The 19,412-nt window shown below is 36.0% G+C and overlaps 2 protein-coding genes across 4 annotated transcripts; both read right to left on the reverse strand.

Annotated features, from left to right (window-relative positions):
- Positions 1-123: 123 nt before the first annotated feature.
- On the reverse strand, positions 124-9,264 carry LOC111490692 (PH, RCC1 and FYVE domains-containing protein 1-like). Its single transcript, XM_023139242.1, has 10 exons — positions 9,138-9,264; positions 8,654-9,022; positions 7,596-7,682; positions 6,966-7,055; positions 6,097-6,177; positions 5,783-5,977; positions 3,579-5,705; positions 2,536-2,682; positions 1,332-1,714; positions 124-671 (listed from the first exon to the last, which is right to left on the reverse strand). Exons 2-10 carry the CDS (start codon positions 8,720-8,722, stop codon positions 539-541), a joined length of 3,312 nt encoding a protein of 1,103 aa, XP_022995010.1. The 5' UTR covers positions 8,723-9,022; positions 9,138-9,264; the 3' UTR covers positions 124-538.
- Positions 9,265-11,546: 2,282 nt separating this feature from the next.
- Positions 11,547-16,656, reverse strand: LOC111490725 (homeobox-DDT domain protein RLT1-like). Of its 3 annotated transcripts, none has more exons than XM_023139299.1 (8): positions 16,151-16,656; positions 15,130-15,240; positions 14,430-15,056; positions 13,766-13,845; positions 13,189-13,590; positions 13,018-13,101; positions 12,833-12,927; positions 11,547-11,999 (listed from the first exon to the last, which is right to left on the reverse strand). In XM_023139299.1, exons 1-8 carry the CDS (start codon positions 16,158-16,160, stop codon positions 11,930-11,932), a joined length of 1,479 nt encoding a protein of 492 aa, XP_022995067.1. In that variant the 5' UTR covers positions 16,161-16,656; the 3' UTR covers positions 11,547-11,929. The 3 variants fall into 3 exon arrangements, with proteins under 3 accessions (XP_022995067.1, XP_022995064.1, XP_022995065.1); XM_023139296.1 differs by having other exon boundaries at positions 14,394-15,056; positions 16,151-16,654; XM_023139297.1 differs by having other exon boundaries at positions 14,394-15,044; positions 16,151-16,653.
- Between the last annotated feature and the right edge of the window lie 2,756 nt (positions 16,657-19,412).

Consider the following 19,412-nt stretch of genomic DNA (forward strand, 5'->3'; position numbering starts at 1 on the left):
TTTTTTTTTTTTTTTTTTTTTTTTATAATTATTTTCTTATTTAAAACTTGTAATTGTTAATATATATATATATATATATATATTTTGTAAACTAAGCTCTAAAACAGATATTAAGAACAAAAATATTCAAATGCATTTACTTATCTGATTACATTGCAGCTTATATGAACAGCCAGCCAGCCAGCCAGCAGAGTTGCTAAAAATTTGCATTTCTCACACTCAAATCCCCCCACATACACACATATATATCGGGAAAAAATTGAGGGCCCCCCCCAAAATTAGAAAGTAGGGCAGAGAAACAAACAAGAAAATGAAGGTGAAAAATAGGGGAACATTTTAAAACACAAACCCCTCTAGTTATCCCTCTAATTCAATATCATATCATGTATTGCCTTTTCTTTCTCTATCCCTATGGGATGGATTTTAAAAACCAAACAAATTGATCACATATTATCAGTTACCAGTAATATAAGGTGTGTGAGCCTGTAAACATTCTGTTCATTTACAATCAATTGGATTATACTGACCCATTTCCATGTCAGTGAGCCAAGTCCTCGCTACCGACGCCCACACTCGACTTATCGATCATACGAACGTTATATTGATCATATACCCTTGCTCGATTCTCTGCCCACCACTGTTCTGCTTGCTTCTCTGTGAATCGCTTCCGACTGCAACAAAAAATAGTCGTGTGTTGTATAAATTCTGCACAGTCTAAATATGATGCACAAATGATGCTATTGTTTGTAGTGTGAGATTGGAGTGATGGGCCACCATGTGACTTATCGTCTACACACAAACATGCTTTACAAAATTCAACTTCATTAAACAACAAGAATAGATGCTTGATCCATATTATTCTTATCTCACAAACTTCTGGTCATCAATAATGACGGGAAAACATTGAAGTTTAAATCTGATGGTTACTAGCGATAGCCAAAGAATTTCATTGACTTTTCCTCTTTAATGCCATGCATGAAATTTCATATTGATGAATTATTGTAATGGTGCTTGATTTTGATATAGCCTATCCTTAGATGGTCAGATTGCTTCAAATACGCAATGAGACAACCTTCTCTCAAGCACAGCCAATTAATTTGTACTTCACTAGGTTATTAGAATGCATTCATTGTACTTTACTAAGTTATTACCCAGCCAGACAACCTGACCTCAAACTCCAGGATAAAAAATTAGCTGTTGTGCAGAAGAATAACGATGGGAGCAAATGCATGTGCCTTCTTTTTTATAGTTGGATAACGGAGTCGTATAAAATACTAGCTTCAAATCAACTTTTTACAAAGGATTAAATCAACGAGGTTGAAGAATTATACCTGAAACGCACTCGCTTGAGATCTTTGGCACCACCTTGAAGAGAGGTGAACGTGATATATACACCGGGCTCATCTTGCTCAACCCATTCAGCATCATGACGAGAATCACTTTCTTTAGCCTTGTTACCATTTCTAGTTGTTGAATCAGAATTGCCTTGTCTGTGGTCTGAATTACAGACACTAGCAGTGCAAGACACACTAGAAAGCAAGGGACTGTTTGAATCTATAATGTCGGCTTCTAGAGACATAGTTTGACCATTAGACCGATCGATCGATGGAGTAACCACATCATTGAAGGGAGGACTGGAGCCCAAGGAGGCAATAGAAGGTGATTTAATGTTGCGAGCTGCTCCAACTGGAAGTCTTTCTGCCATTTCCTTCAACTGTTGCAAACACAGGAAAAAAAGTTTAAGATTAAAAATAAGTCAGTATCGTTTATCTATCTGCTGAGAAAAGTTGAAAAATTTATCTGCCACCTGAAAGGAGTGCTAAAAGAAAGTAAGAGACAATATCCAATAACTTGGATCTCAATCAGGATAGCGGCTACTTAAGCTACCATCAGATTGCCAGCCAAAAAGATTTCAAATTTATTTCTCGAATCCTCGGTATGGGCTTATAATCAATGATATAAATAAATAAGCTTTGACTTAATAGTTTTAGTTCTTTGAATTAGCGAGTACACAAGAAGACTTCTCTTTGCCCAAGGTAAAATGCCTAGACAAACCCTAACGGCAAAAGGTTAGGACTTAGTGGTAAAAGAGGCTCAATTCATCAGTTAAATTTGAGATTCGTGCAAGAGGCTGTGGGTTCAAATCACGTTATCTTATGGTCACCTCCATCCAAACTACTAATATCATTCGGAATTCTACACCACCAAGTTACAGAGTGAGATAACAGCCCCCAGTTTAGAATTCTGTGAACATGAAGAGGACGTTGTATTTATGGATATATTAAATGAAGAGATAGAAGCCAAGACCGCATTCCAATATTCAGTTACAAAAAAGGACATAATAGGTAGTCAAGATTCGTGATTTACTATTCCTACTACTTTTATGAAGGCACTTACGATACAAACTAATATGAGGGAGCTCAAGTAAATGACGTGCAAGATGTCCTATTTGCTGGGTAAGAAACAGAAATAATAACAGATATGCATATATAACTCCACAAGTAGCAAACTATCACATACAAGAATACAACTTACTTGGGCAGTAAGCGACTTGATTACTTCCTTTGCTGCATTGCACTTTGTCGCTTCTCCTGCAGCAAATGAAAGTGCCTCCTTCAATTGTTTGGTCGTTCTTTCCAACTCAACTTCTTGAAGTTGAGCTTTACGGGTAAGATTTTCAACCTGCGGAAAGAAAAATAATTGATAAGACCAGATGCTTTTCAGGACTGCTAAGTAAACTCGGTTTCCTTGCAATAAACAAAAAGGGACGATGAGTAAAAGCATATCTGAAACTGAGGACCTTGAAGAAGTTTAGTACAACAGTTCCATTTCTTAATCAAAAGGTTGTAGAATCAACTTTTCTATAAATTGTTTTAGATAAGAGACAGATTTCCATTGATAGAACTAAGGAAAAATAGAGGGAAGACAATATTTCCACCCAGGCACCCCCAAGGAATTTCAGAAGAAGAATCCCATTCGGCATTAATAAAAAAGAAAAGGGTAATTAGAAAAACTCTTGAGAGAGTACCAAGACAGTCAAAGAAATTTCATAAGCTATGGTTTCTTCGCAATCATAAACTTTTTTATAAATTCATTTAGTTATATTTGAAAAAAAAAAAATGGTTCCTGCAACAATTTGAAGGGAAAGTAATTAGTTAAATAAATAAGGTAATATTCGTATGCCTCTGAATACTGCATTATTTACTTGATATCGTATAGTTTTTTCTGATGTAGAAACCAACGTGGTTAATTGGACATTTTGACAATGAAATCGCTTGTAAATCCACCATAAAGAATTATAATAAGGAATGACATTTTGATTCTTCTACATCATCATCTATTATATCATAGGAATCAAACTAATACAACTACTTCTCTCGAGCTTTGAAATGGCTACATCTCTATGGAAGAATTTGTGTGTCACATGACACCTTTTGCTAAAATTATATATTAATTTAGTCTCTCAAGATCAGTTAATTTTCATATACCATTAAATGAAACACCAAAATAATAATCATGAGAAATCATATGATCAGCTCTATTCAAGAAGCTCAGGAAAAAGCAGATGCTCTGTGTACCTGAGCTTTTAACTTAACAATCTCCTGGCTAAGATTATCGTTTGTCCTTTTAGCATCATCAACTGGAATCTTTGGTGAGGTAAGACCTCCAAGAGTTGGGGTAGGTGTTGTTGAACGAGGAGGACTTGCTCGCCTTGATATTGGGGATGTTGCTCTAGAGACAATTCTAGAACCAGGAACTGAAGCTGAAAAGAATTTTTTGGATGACCCAAAAACTGGATTAAATGGTCTAGAAATAGCTCCCCACTGGGATCCTCCATTTGGAACAGGCGACACCCTGCTACTATTACACTCAAATTTTTTGTTTTTCTTGGAAGACTGACTTTCACCTTGCTTCACATATTCCATGGAAGAAATCCGAGCAAGTTGAGCACGAGATTTGACAGACTCTGGTTTGTCATCTTTCTCAACAAATTCAATGGATCCTTGATTGACACTTCTTCTTCGGCTCACTGAAGACTGAGAAGAAGCATCAATTTCAAGTGTCTTCCGTAGTTTGTTATAACAGTTATCACATACACGATAAGGTTTGTTAGGATTTGGAGCCATAGAAGCCTTGCTACATTTTTTACTGCTGCAAGAATGACAAAAAACAAGTCCACAGTTATAACAGTTGTGCCGCTTCCTTTTGAAGTTAAATGGTACGTGGCAACCTGAACACATAGACTGATCAACACCAGAAACCCATTTATGAAGGCAGATAGCCGCAGTAAAATTTGTACCACATGCAATGCTTTTAACTTGCTTATCCCTTAAAGCTTCTACTAACGTTGGTGAATTTCTGTCATCTGTATCACCATGACCCAAACGACCATTTGCACCCTTGCCCCAAGTGTAGACTTCAGTTCTTGAAGTTAAAACGGCAACATGATAAGCACCACAAGCTATTTCTTCCACAAAACTTTTGGAAAGCTTTCCCTCAACTCGAACTGGAACCTTCCCATCAGCATGAGAATTTTTTAACTGGCCATAAACGGGACTTCCCATTGTATAGACATGGCCGGATGTTGTAAGGGCAACAGTCAGGCTGTGCCCACATGAAACTCGACAAAAGTTAGGTTCAACAAGAGCTGCGACGCAAGTGGGAACAAGTTTAGTCTCTTTGTCACCATGCCCTAGTCGACCCTTATCTCCATCTCCCCACGTGAATAGCTTCCCTGAAGAGCAATTGCTGGAACTTGAGCTTCCAACCATAACTTCAACTACAGCAGCGGTATGCCAAACACCACAAGCAGCCCGCACAGTGCGTAGACCCTTGAGAGATTCCACTTCTCTAGGCATTGAGACACTGTTGCGATCTCCATGGCCTAAAACACCGAATGTTCCGTCACCAAAGGTAAAAAGTTGCCCTGCAGAGGTTACAACTGCAGTGTGCCAAGGTCCACAAGAGATTGAAGAGACATGTATGCCCGCCAATGGTCCATTTATTTTTTTAGGGGTCCAGTGGCTTACTTCATTCCCATGGCCAAGAAGACCAAAGTTGTAAGTTCCATCACCCCATGTGTACAAATCACCAGAAAGTGTTACAGCACATGTGTGGTACTCACCACAAGATACCAATTCAATATTTGTATTAGCAAGTGCATCTACAAGCTTTGGTTGCAAAACATCATAATCAACGCCATGCCCAAGCCTGCCACCTGATTCCTCCCCCCAGGTGAAAATTTCTCCCTGCTTGGTCACTAAGGCAGCATGGCGTGCACCACAGGCAATGTTCTGAATGTCCAGAACTACAGCAGATACCAGGGCTTTAGGCAGCAAAGAGTCCATTTTGATATTGAAACAACCTCCAACTTTATGACTTCCACCACCAAGAACACCATCCCCAGTTCCTTCACCCCAAATAAAAACATCTCCCAAGGCATCACCGTCATCATGACCTGAGCCTTGGCTGGATGAGCTGACAGCACTTGATAAACTAACTCTAAAAGCATCAATAGCCATTGATTTCATTGGACCATGCATGTCTGAACTACCTGATGATAAAGAATTAACGGATATACTGGCAGAATCAGAAGGGAAGAACCCCTTGGGAGGAACGGCATACAGTATCACGTCAGGTAAAGCCTTATCCATTCCATTTTTGGGAGGACTTCCATATGGACTGTGAAGTCGAAAATCACTATCCTAAATTTTGAGGGAAAAGAAGTTACATATCTAAATAGACTTTGCATAATAGACGAGGTAAGGAAGAAATAAATTACCTTTTGCAAGCTATCATTACTACCAAAAGGTGAATTAAGAGGAGAACTCTTTCTGGTGTAAGTTCGAGGACTACTTGCTTCAGACTGCATTCCATCACTCCTAGATTCTGTTCTCCATTTAGGGTGATGGCGACGGGAAATTAATGTTTTCAAACCATTGAACCAAACCTCAGCTTCATCTTTATCCTTGCAAATCTAGTGAGCAGGGAAAAAAATGATTATTTAGATTTAAAATAAAAAAAACAGCCAAGATAAATAAAGGTGGGGCAACTGAACTGAATGTAAACATAATAGTAAACAAAATAATAACATACCAAATCTAAAGATCTGTCATTATATATTAGAGAAAATGACTGGTATTCCTTCTCTGGACGTGGATATCTTTGAAATATTGGCTGGAAAGTTTTATGAAACAGCTCTGATCAGTAGATAGCATACATACATCAAAAGGTCGCAAGTAAAAAAGTCACTGATTCCATTAATGGTTTTGGTGGAAATAAGCCTAAAATATAACTACGGTGTAAACTTATGTTCGATATCAACTTTAGAAAGCATAGGCCTAACTTTTCCATTAAATGTACAATATATAATTTTTAAAAAAATGACATGATTTAAACCTATCAGATATAGGCAAATGTCAAAACACAATTGTTACCTTTTTTGTGTAGAGGAAAAATAACAGAAAAATAGAACCCTACACAGACTAAACTTATGTGCTCAAGGTGTTTCTTCCAAGGGCGCTGTATAATGAACCCATACAAAGACTGAAATAGGAAAGCAATTTTTTCATAGGACCTTCAAAAGGAAATATACAACAAATATCTTCTCCTTAGAATTTCTGTTGTTCTCTACTTTTTCTTGGTTATAGGCCAACACAAAGCTTCTAGGAAGGACTTAACAAACAACATAGATGACGGGCAAGCAGCTTAAAATTTCTAAAGCCATCACATTTTTAACTTTGTAAATAATTCATATACAATGTAAGCAGCTACCTTTCCAATTGTAACTCTTCAGTATACAAAAAGATACAATTTTAGAGATTATTAAAGTTCAGAGTCTTAACATCACGACAGTTTCTTGGTAACTATCAAAATATGGTGCAAATCAATGTAGATGTCCACAAAGGCAAGGGAGAATAAGCATATGTACTAAAGAAATCTAAGCTTTAGAAAATGGTACTTACAGTGCGTTGCCCAGATATTATTCTAGAAATATGGCTTAGCTTAAGGTGTTTCTCCTCTTTCCCTGAATACCAAATTAGAACAGACTCATCCTGAAAACATAAAACATCGCCAACCACTATCAGTTCTTATGACACAACCCCATGCAAATAAGATCAAGAAGAGAAGGAACCATGGTATGGAGCTCCATCAACAACCAAAGTAAAAGAAAAGCGTAGGACAAGAGTTTGATATTGACTCAATTATGTTAGGATCTTAAACACGTCAAATTATCTGCTCTACTTTTCTTATCAGACCCAATTGCAATACAGTTTCGTTAAATTTTGGGGAGAATGTCATGTTGTCCCTTTGCTTATGATGATATATGATCCAATGATCAACCTCCAAGTAAATACGTATACACAGATAATGACTCTATGTTTGCTAAATCAATTGCCTAGACATTTTCAGACGTAAGATGCAATGTTCTCATAAACATGATCTGATCGAGCAAAGTTCATGCACCATCATGGTATTAAAATTGAGTTTATCCCATCGAGAAGGTAATTCTATGCGTACAACAATAGTGACTGATACAAAAGTGTTTCTGAACAAATGCAGCAACAAATTTTTCAAAACAGAACTAAACTTACATTGGAAAGCCGGAAAGGACAGAATTTTGGTTTTCCCCTCCTTCCATATTTTAGCAGATAAGCTCCCTTCTTTAAAGCATTAATAGACTGAAATATATAAAACAGCAAAAAGTATTACATACTATATGTATGTGGAAATGGTTGATGCTAAAGATTCCAGACAACAAATTGTATAGTCATGCTGCAATTGTTAAAATTCAAAACTAAGATAAATAAATAAATTAATTGATTATTCCTGAACATACGGATAGTTAAATTGAAACGAGCTAAGCTTTACACATCCTCCAAGAATATTATTCATCATGATTTCCATCTTCCTCTATACAGTCAAAAGTCACGTTGCACCCAGTTGACATTATTGGCTACAACAACTAGCCTTTGGAATCCACTCAACTATTTGGATCAATAAATGAACAAACCCAGGTAAGAAGAGCACATCTCCATTCTTCCCAATGATTTCCAATGATTGCTCGTGAAAATTAAAATATAGATCCAGGTCATCAGTGTTGAGAAGGGACGTGATGGTTCTGCTAGATTCATCTTCAACCATTGTCATTACACAAGAAGGTAGCCTAGTTGATTCTAGATCAACAACAACGGGTGTAAGATGCATCCTTCGGTTTCTCTAAACAATTATTGAAATCATACATCAACAGACCATATGAAATCCTCCAATGGTATTAACTTTTACCGACGCTAAATTGCCTCATTAGAACCTGAAAGACCAGCTCTCCAGAACACAACTACCTTCGACTAACTAATTTACTCCTCGTATCCTGGTATGAAAATCAACCTTGCCTCCAGAAATTCATAAAAAAATTATTCCAATTCAATTTCTGATGACTGCATCATAGTTAAAACGGCAGGCACAGAAAACGAGATTAGACGGCAGTGCAAAACAACACTGACAAAAATTCCACTACATTTACATGCTTGTTACACTGATTTGAGAAAAACGTAGCAATAAATGCGCAAATCAGGACAACATACGTATGAGTAGTACGAGGATATAAAACAAAAATAGCAGAATGAGTGCAAAAGAAAGTGGATGAGAGCACCTGTTCGATATCCCTTTCCACCGGGCCATTCCTATTGAGATCTGAAGCCATCCTATCCATCCTCGACATCAAGCTTTCTTCCTCTTGAACCCTCAAATCTGAAGAATTAACTTAAGCTCACCCATTTTCAAAACCAAGCGCTTCCATTGACCAGTTATTCCGAGAAGCCGCTCACTCTCCAACAAAAACTCATATTCAACGACCAATTCCAATCTTCAACAATAAAATCATCCATCTCAACTCAACAACAAAGTTCCCATCCGATTCATCCAGCCACCGCTCTGAAACTGCACTGACTCTGAAGCACTGCAGCTGCAAATTCCTGATTGACTCCGCTGAATTAGATTACGCAGCAATACGCTTCAACGACTTGACAGGAGAATATAACAGCTAGGTTAATGAATCGAAATGGCCGAAAACAGATGAAAACTCCACAGATTCGCAAAAGTTCCAGTTATGCCTCTGACTGTAAGAGAAGAAGTACCTGACCATGAAAGTGCATGAAAGTGAAAGAAAACTAGGAACTATGATCTGATTCGGAGTTGCAGGAAGAGAGAGAAAGCGAGAGAGAGAGAGAGACTAGAAAGTCGAGGAGAGAGAACGACTGAGAGTGTAGAGCAGACGAATAGAATTAATTGAAAAAAAAATTATAATAAAAAAAAAAATTAATCCAAAAATTAAAATAAATAAATACAGATTTCATTTTCAGATATTTGCAAATTTCCATGAAAAATATAATATATATTTATTATTTTTAATATTAAATTAGAAATTTATTCGGCCTCAATTTAATTTTCATAATTTATGATTAATTTTAATTTCATCCTTGTCTGTTTTGGTTGATTTTTTAAGCAATTTTACAAATATGTTATTAAAATTACTTTTAAGAAAATGTAAATTATAAAATTATTTTTTAAAAAAATATCATTTAAAGAAAGTGATTATCCTATTTTTTTAATTTAAAAAAATCGAGTATTTGTTCTCAAACTCTATATAAAATATTATTTTAATCACTATGGATGCATATTAAAACTCTTTTTTTTTTTTTAACAAAATCGAGTTTTCAATAAATATTTTTTAAATTAATACTTTTAAATTCTTTTTAGTCTAACTTATTGGCTAATTTTTAAAAAGTTTTAATAAAAGAAATGCTTAAAAATTTGGATTAATTTAAAAACTTATTTTTTAAGAAACCAATTATATAATAAAAAATATATATATATATTATGTAATAGAATCATCGTACCACTAAATGAAATTATATTTAAAATACATTTTTTTTTAAAGAATGTAATTTTATTGAAAACATCATTTTCAAAAAGTGTTTAAGATTCAAATAATTAAAAAAAAAAGTTAGTTTATATCATAATTTTAACATTATTTAACTCCTAATTATGATTAGATTTTAATTGAAACAAATTAGCAATAATGACTGAGTTGTAAGCTCATAAAGCTTGAGAAACTTTAATAAATAAATAAATAATAAAAAAAAGTTATAAACGTGCCAAATTAAATTGAATTTCTCTTTAAGGGAAAAAATCGATATATTTTTAAATATTACCTTATTAAAGGAAAATTTAAACCTAAAACCTATGGAAATAGATATTAAAATTTTACAACCAATATAGTATTTATTATTTTATTTTGTTTTTTGGACACTATAATTTAATTTATTAGAAGAATAAAATAGAATAAAATTTGAAAAGAAAATATTAATGAAGAAAAAGAAATTAATATAAAAGTGAGAATGGCCACCATATTTTGTCAAAATGATAGGGACACTTCTAGGCTTTCCATTTCTCCCATTACCGGTCGGTTGGACCTTGACACGTGTCCGTCCATTTTTACTAATTGAGTCTATTCTAGAAGAAAATTAATAGGCTTTTTAGTATTTAATCTCTAAATTAAAAAAAAAAAAGTGTATATAGATCTGATAAATAATTAGATTTTTTAATTTGTATCTAATCTATTTAATGGATTTGTAATTCGTAAAAAAAGACAGTAGCAGATATTATTTGTTTTTTTCGTTGTCAACCTCACGGTTTTAAAATGTATCTACTAGGGAGAAGTTTTCACACATTATAAGAAATATCTCGTGGAATCTCACAATCCACCGAGATTTAAAAAGTGCTTTTCATTTCAAAATAACGTTTAAATTCTCTTCATTCCATAAGTCATCCAAAGCTCATTTTAGGTATAGACTCAAGTTTTGAGTCAAGTCGTCGTACGAGCGGACCAACCTACCTTAATGGAAGGGGTTAAGAATGAGAGGAGGAAGAAGGTGAAGGTGGGCACAGAATTTGGAAAAGGTGTGGGTTGAGAGTGATGGAGACCACACGAGTCGGTTGTAAGAGAGTTGCTTTTGAAAAGTCCCCCAAGTGGTCCTCCTCTAATCCCTTCAACCCTAAACCTCTTAAAAAAATTCTAAAGCTTGAGGAGTAAATGAAGCCCTAACATCCATTGAATGCTTTGATTCTATACCTCAATCAGCTTATCAAACAAAGTGAGAGGCCAAGGCAGGCCCCTCCTCCAAGTGCCATTGCAAACCCCCCCACCCACCCACATGATGCCTGCCTAAAAAGCCACTCCCTTTTATTATGCCATCCATTTTGTAGATTACTAGATTCATCCAACAACATTTATCTTCCAACTGGTCCAAACCAACCTATTTTTTTACCATTTTCCTCATGGCCAAGGTAATGAATGGTTCGTGTTGGTTCATGTGCTCCCGTGTTGTTGGGAGGGGAGAACAACGAGATGGAAAGCTATCAAGCAGCTGAGGTAATGAATGGTTCGTGTTGGTTCATGAGAGAAAGCTATCGAACAATGATTTGATAGGGTTGTTTCCTTCTCAACAGAGGGAATTCTCATGTGCAAGGATGTATAGAGATGGACAATCACAACATTTCAATCGGAATCATACATTTAAAGCTATCGAGTTACAAATGGACGATGCAGTTATGATACATTATCGATGCTTCTCTGTCAATCAAACAACATTACAGAAGTACAAATCGACGCAACCCGAAAACCCGATACGGAGATCCATGCACAAAGACAAATAGAGTTCACCTTGTAGAGTTTTCCTCAGACAGACAGTTATAAAATGCAGGCTCTGTACTTATACACGAGAGAGGGGAGAGGCTGAAGGAGGGAGGCTGATAGCCAGAACCTGCCTAAGGTTTTTGCTGCAACCTACTAATATTGCTACCCAATTTACAGTAATTCCAAACTATGTACTTTGAATCTCGAGACCCAGCGAAACTCTACTGTTGTTCAATCCAACGATGAACTCGTATCTTCCGCTTCATCGACAGTGAAGCTGTATGGCATCTCCGTTGTGGATCTACATCGACATGTATAGTTGTTAATATATACCTCACTGGAAATCTCCAAGGAGAAGCACTCACGTTATTTAACCACATTAAAGGTAAAAGCAAGAAGACTATAAATGTAATGGTCAAGCCCACTGCTAGTAGATATTGTTTTTTTAAGCTTCCCTTCAAGATTTTTAAAACACGTCTACTAGGAAGAGGTTTTCACACATGTTTCGTTCTCCTCCCTAACATATGTGGGATCTCACAATCCACCCCCTTTGGGTCCCAACGTCTTCGCTGGCACTCGTTTCCTTCTCTAATCGATGTGGTACCCCCCCAATCCACCCCCTTTCGGGGCCCAACGTCCTTTCTGGTACACCACTTCATGTCCACCCCTCTCCAGGGCTCAGCTTTCTTGCTGGCACATCGCCCGATGTTTGGCTCTGATACCATTTGTAACGGCCCAAGCCCACCGCTAGCAGATATTGTCCTCTTTATTAGGCTTTCCCTTTTGGGTTTCACCTCAAGGTTTTTAAAACACGTCTACTAAGGAAAGGTTTCCACACCCTTATAAAGAATGCTTCATTCTCCTTCCCAACCGATGTGGGATCTCACATGGTCTCTTTTGATGCCTACCGGCTGCCTTGAACAAATTTTAAGGCCAAGTCCATTTCAAAGTATACTGCATACCTCACCATGGAAGGTAAGCCATGAATAGAAAGAAACCAGATCTTGGGATTGAGCAGCAAAAAGGACAGTGTAAATGAGAAGCATTTACAGAAAAGACGAGATAAAAATGAGAGCTTCAATATGAATATGCAGAATGATTGGCATGCTACTAGCAACAGTTACTTGAACTGACCTTCTAGCATGATTTTTCCGCCCCGGTTTTCCAGAAAAGGATGATTTTGCAGCATAGTTCGACCGAGGAAAATCCAACGGACATCGATTTGCAACCTTGATATACGAGTAGGGGAAGTGTAAGCAAGGAACCACAATACAACAATGTTATAACATTATGCAAAACATGACACCACTTAAACTCACAGCCATTTCCTTTGTTGGTAGGATCTTCCCTCTAACTGGATCACTACTTCCATTTACTGTCTTTTCTTCTCCATTGAACATTTCCTGTATAAACACAAAAAAGATCAGAAAAATTGGGAAAAATAATACAAGAACATTCAATAATTCAATAAAAAGGTAGGAAGTATGGACCTTTGCCATCGTTTTACCGCTCCTATAGAAACTCTTCGAGCCAACGCAACCATGGTTATGCAGCTGCATCTCTGTTTGTTCATTAGCAACTTTTGAAGAACAGAACCCATGATTGTTGGAAACAGAATCAGTTCTACTACTAGGAATGTTATAGCTAGAGTTTATTCTATGATCCCGTTTGCTACTACTGGATAATGTCAACCCACCAGATTCCTCGTACATATTCAACGGAGAGTTCTGCCGGGGAAAAGGGTCGGTTTTGTTGTAATAATTGGAACCTTTCTTTAATTGGTTCATAGAATTCTTGTCGTGACACTCGGGTCTACATGTAGTGCTGGTCGGGACTGCTTCCTCCATATATGAGTCCTGAGAACTCATATTTGAACTGTGTACTTCATACCTCTGCAGAGCAATCAAACAGAGTGGCAAGAAAAATATTAGAACTTCCATCTTCCATATCCTTTAGCTAAGATGAAGCCTTTGAGTTCAACACAGATTTATTCCATGCACATAGATCATCAAACAAAATCCACAATAAAGTAACATCTTAAAAAGGGCATAATTAAGGTCCACTTACAGAGCCAAGAGCTCCTTGTTTCTTCTTTGTCGATATTTCTGGAGAACGAGGAAGTATAGGATTCCCAGTATAGTATGAATCTGTGAAGTATCCATAGAAAAATAGGTACGATGCTCAATGAAAGCTCGATGTAACAGTCGAATAAGATCATAGAAGGTAAAATTCAGAAGAAAAGCAAAATACCACAAGGCACGACAACATTCTGCACGGGATGAAGCACTCGACAATCGATTCATCATCTAGTTTATCATTCACTTCAGTATATCCATTTTAGTTTTCGAGTGTCAGGCACAAGGTTACAGTACTAAATGTCGGTCGTTCTTTAGAATTTAAATTTTTAGCAATCCACGCTTTGTTAGTTGTATTCCGATCTTATAGAAGGTTATTTGCCTTCATCTATCATTAGATACCTAAGCATGGCCAATGGTACTATGAACTGACAAATACAGAAATAACTTGAGAATTGAAAACCAATTAATATAGGACACAAAATCGAAAGTACAATGTTTATTATGCATAACAATAAGGAAAAACATTTTCATTTACAAGTGCAAATTGATATGCTATGTAAGAAATTACTACGAAAAGTAGGAACATTGTCGACGTTGAAATACATTTTATCGTTTACCATGGATTGGACCTTTAGCTGGGGACTCGAACGCACCAGGAGGAAGTGGCTGGAATTCCACACCAAGCGGTGGACCGTCCTCCTGATATTGCACGCCCAACTGTCTCTTAACAGCAATAATAGCAGCATTTTCTGCTTCGCCCTTCACTTTTAAATAGCCGGATGGTTTATACCGCAGGGAGTTTAAAGCCTTTGGATTTGATGAGGGAATAGCACCCTCATGTGTTAAATACTGAGAAACTTCTGTATCATATGGATTTTCACTTTGAGATAATCCCCTATCTTTTAAAGACGAGCTGCTTTCCGAAGGCGTATTATCCATATTACTAACATTTTCGGTATACTGACTCCTCCGCTCAAGGACATTATCGGTAGCTAGTTCATGGCCATAAGGCTTTTGGCTTTCAACTTCCCGAGGATCGATATACCAATAGTCTCCATTTTTTGTGCTACCACATGAATCTTGTGCAAGCCCACTGCCAAGGTCTTGAATGACACCACTCGAACGATCCTGTCGTACACTCGTATACGTTTCACAAAATCTTTTGTCTTTTAATCTTCTGTGGCAAAACCATCCAGATATTTGCTTCTCAGTCAAACCCAGCTGCTCAGCGAGCTGTGATTTCATTTCCTCTGTAGGATACTTATGTTCTGGAATTGGCACTAAAAACTTTTTTCAGATTAAAGGGAGTATAAAGAACCTCGAGGAGGGATCGACAAAAGGATGCAGTTTTACCGTTATAGAACTTCTCTAAAGCGATCACCTGGGTAGGTGTCTTGAGCTTCCGTTTCTTGTTCTTTTCGGTTGAATCTTTATTCTCCTCCGAATGCATAACGTTACCCAATTCTGAGTTCAAGAAAAGAAGAAATCACTAAATATAGCTACAAACACCCTGCATTTCATCTACTAGAGTTGAAGAACAATGTAAGCAATGTATAAACGCCAAAACATCAGAGATTCGAACTTTTAATTTATATGGAAATTTGTAGTAAATGAATGTGGGATCACATGTAACCACATCAAGCAATAAGCCTATGCAGTCACCACAATGTCAGCGTTCGAAGCTTCGATCGAGTCCCGAGGGAATAACAATGCCATTTTCTGTATATGAGATACAAGAACATGCCATTTGCCACATAAATAGATCTAATGGGAAGAAACATTTTTGGCTCAGTAGCCTCCATAACCATTCCTACCCAAGCTTCCTTCTGGCAGGACAACATCAAGCAATCAAATCGAAAAACCAACACGGCACAGATTCAACTTTCGGTTTGATCGTTCGCCCAATCAATCAAATGTATTCTACCTAACTCAAACTCAGATCATATTACCGTCACTAACAGCCCAAGCCCACCGCTAGTAAATATTGTCCTTTTGACTAGCAAAGCTACAACACGGTTCAGTGTCCGGTTTTGCTGGCCAAGAGGACAATATCTCCTAGAGATAGGTTTGAGCTGTTACAAATGGTATCAGAGCCCGGTTTCACGGTGTGCCAACGAGGACCATATCTACGAGCGGTGGCCAGAAAATGACCAACAAAACAGGAAGAAATGAACAATATCAAGCAGGATTCATTGCAGGACAACATCAAGCATTTGAAAGGAAACATCAACCCAGCAACTAAATCGATTTTCTATTTGGTTGTTCATCCGATTGATCAAGAAGAAATATACCTAACCCAACACAAAACAAATCCAATCCAATCCCACGAACAAAATAAAAGAAGAAGCGATTCAACGATCTGTAGAGGAAATACCTTCTTCCATGGCGTAGACTTCTTGGATTCCTTCGCTTTGTTTATCTCATCCCCCCCATCGCTCTCCGCGGCTGTGCCCTACTGCCAAATTTTGGCATATACCGACCCAAAAAGAGAAACCCATCTAAGCTTAAACAAGATTGAAGCATAAAACAATGGTAAGATGAAGAATCCAGAGTTTCGTTAATCAACACATAATTAAAAACCAAAACCACATAGAAAATCGGGGAAATTTTGGATGAAGATGAAGATGAAGAGACAGAACGAAGAATTTCTGTTTAAGTTTCGCGTATGGGGTTGCTTGTTGCAATAACTATTTACAGTTAAAAAATTTCTTTCGCTCAGAATTAAATCCATTTTTGGGTGTTTTGTCATGTCTCTCTTCCTCCGATATGACTCGTACGAGTATCTTCCAGCAAGAAAAGCAAAAATTTTAAAGGGAAAAAATAGGAACGAGGAAATCGTTGTTTTCTTCACCCACATTCTAATTCCAATCCCCAGTTTTCTTCTAAAACTCATCTATGGTTCCTTAAATTCCTGGGGTTCAATTTTTAAATCTTTAATTTTTATATTTTTTTTCCTTAAAAAAACAAAAATATTTATTATAATTTATTTCTTACTTTAATATAATATATTGAATAATTTATTTTTAGTTTACAAAAATTAAATTGGGTGAATTTTAATTTATTTGATTGTTTAGTTTATGATTATATGTATTTGATCGTGTTAATTGCCATTAATATATTTTTTTTATATTAATTTAAATAAAATGTTACATTTTCTTACCTAAATCTTGTAATTTCAATATTTAAAACAATGCAATTATTAGAAAATGCAAGGGCCATTATGATATTATTATGGAACTATAATAATACTAATAATGTGTTAAAAGAATTAATGATAATAATTTACGCCAATTAAAGGATTAAATGAAAATGTCAAATCTTGAAAACAAGGATCGTAATTAATGAAAAAGCAGGGGCTATCCTGCAAATACAAGCTGTACAGCTTTAATTGGGACCCACATTCTGGCTTTAGTTTAAAATGGGCTATTTTCGTAAATTCGATTTGGGCCTATATTGGGCCTGACTATAAAGGAAAATAGCCCACATTTATACTATTTCATATCGGGTACTTGTACACTTGACGGGCCTAATATTGGGCTTTTACATAGAGTTGACGTCATTGACGGGCCTAGGCCCAAAGAGAGATCCATGATTTAATTTTTAAAAAATAAAATAAAAAAGAAATGTAAAAAAGAGACTTGGAGTTTGAGGAGAATGTGAGTTTGGTCTCGAAGATTAAAACATTTCACAGATCGGGAGTTACCGTCCGTGACCATTCTAGATTCTGAACGACCACATATTTTCTGCCACGTGTCCTTCCTTCTTAACTCCCTACTGCCTCCCTTCTGTACTCTAGGGTTTCTTTTTTCACTAACCCACTCTACTACCCCTACTGTAATTACAGTTTTTTCTAGATTAAAAAATAAAATCCAGTTTTTTATTTTAAATAATATTTCATTTATCCCAGACAATAAAGAAATTTTAATTTTAATTATTTTTTACTTTTAAAAAAAAAATAGAAAGAAAATAGGCAGAAGGAAGTAGGGGAATGGCGTTGCAGGGTTTTGGAGTTTACCGTAGCCTTCACTTTATACCAGTCATTTTTCACGCTAAATATTTTCATTTTTTAAAATAATAATAATTAATTAATATATATATATATTAATAAAAAAATAAAACAAAAAGTACGGGAATTGAGATGAAGTTCGGGGCAAGCTCGGTTTGCAGGGCTCGAGGCTGACCTCCATTTCTCGCTCACCGTGTCATCCTTCACTCTACACTCGCCCGCACTCTATTATTTCCCACCTTCCTTTTTTCCCTCTCCCTTTCTTCACTGTGCACGTGTCTTCCACGCTCTTGGTTTTTTACCGGCGCGTGTGGTACACTTTCTCATGAAGCGAAGTGACCGGGACTGGAGAATTCGGGTGCTCTGATCACTGATGATTCTCAGACCGCCGCTTTCCTTTCTTTTTTTTTTTTAATTTATTATTATTATATGTGAGAAACGTGAACCCCAATTATTGGCCTTATTCTTCCGCCTTTTCTTCCGCTTATGGGATTGGGATAGGGATAATTCCATTAATTAAATATATAAAATTAAGATTTTAAAAATTAAATAAACTAAATGCCTTTTTTATTTTAAAATAAATGGAATTAAATGAGAGAATATTATAGAGGGGCCATTCCCAGAAATGCGCAGTGAAGAAGGGCATAGTTGTAAACAACACGGAGCTCGAGTGAAATAAAGCAATAATAGAGGGGGTTGGGGTGAAATTTTATGCTCCAGAATCGGCCGACAAATCCATAAATAAAATATTATTATTTCAAATTATATATCTTTATTATATTCAAATCTCAATATTTCTTCAAAAAAAAAAAATTCCCTAATATTTATTTTTTATTTTAAAAAATAGAATATTAAATAATTATGAGGCTGTGAAATGATGTGTGTGTTTGGGACTGTTGATTAGTCAACGATGAGGTTATTTTGGACGGTGATCGCAAATATTTGTCACGTCCTTGACTTGACGCTTGAGTTGACGCCCGACACGTATCTCTCAATAAATAATTATTTATTTATTTTTTCATTTTTTCAATTAAATAAATTAATATATATTAATTCTCTTCCATAAATGTAATTAATTGCGCCCATATGTACTATGTCACACGTGTTCAAATCATCTTAGGAACATTTATAGTATTCATGTTGGGTTAGATAGTCGTGGTATTTCCCTTTCGCTTTTTGGCTTCTATTTGTCTTCACAGAGTAGAGTCAAGTTCAACAATGTCTTCTTTCCTCTTATACTCATAACTGCATCAATTGTTGATGTAACAACGTAGGTCCAACGTCGACAAAATGGATCCGTAACTTTAGGAAAAGAATCAGGCATGGGGTCCTAATCTTGAACATGTCGACTATTACTGTACGAGCGCTCTCGTAGCAATAGTAGGTCGTTGCGTTTCAACTGAAGGCATACTGTGAACAACTCTTTTATGGGTCTTCTCTATATGTCGAACGGTCGACTTAAAACTAATTTGAACAAAAAAAAAAAAAAAATTACTTAGTAGTCGATTTATATATATATATATATATATATATTTTTTTTTTTTTTTTTTTTTTTTTTTTTTTTTTTTTTTTTTTTTTTTTTTTTTTTTTTTTTTTTTTTTTTTTTTTTTTTTTTTTTTTTTTTTTTTTT

This window comes from Cucurbita maxima, unplaced genomic scaffold (assembly GCF_002738345.1).
Source record: "Cucurbita maxima cultivar Rimu unplaced genomic scaffold, Cmax_1.0 Cma_Scf00016, whole genome shotgun sequence".
In the NCBI taxonomy this organism is placed as follows: domain Eukaryota; kingdom Viridiplantae; phylum Streptophyta; class Magnoliopsida; order Cucurbitales; family Cucurbitaceae; genus Cucurbita; species Cucurbita maxima.

Excerpts from the sequence above, each read along its gene's own strand:
- LOC111490725 (XM_023139296.1), bottom strand. Across the intron at positions 13,846-14,393 it reads AGCTAAAGGTCCAATCCATG|ATTCATACTATACTGGGAAT; the intron begins GTAAACGATAAA and ends GATACTTCACAG. Across the intron at positions 13,102-13,188 it reads GCGGTAAAACGATGGCAAAG|GAAATGTTCAATGGAGAAGA; the intron begins GTCCATACTTCC and ends GTGTTTATACAG.
- LOC111490692 (XM_023139242.1), bottom strand. The coding sequence starts at position 8,722 with ATGTCGAGGATGGATAGGATGGCTTCAGATCTCAATAGGAATGGCCCG. Across the intron at positions 5,706-5,782 it reads GTAATGATAGCTTGCAAAAG|GATAGTGATTTTCGACTTCA; the intron begins GTAATTTATTTC and ends CTCAAAATTTAG. Across the intron at positions 2,683-3,578 it reads TTGTTAAGTTAAAAGCTCAG|GTTGAAAATCTTACCCGTAA; the intron begins GTACACAGAGCA and ends TTCTTTCCGCAG.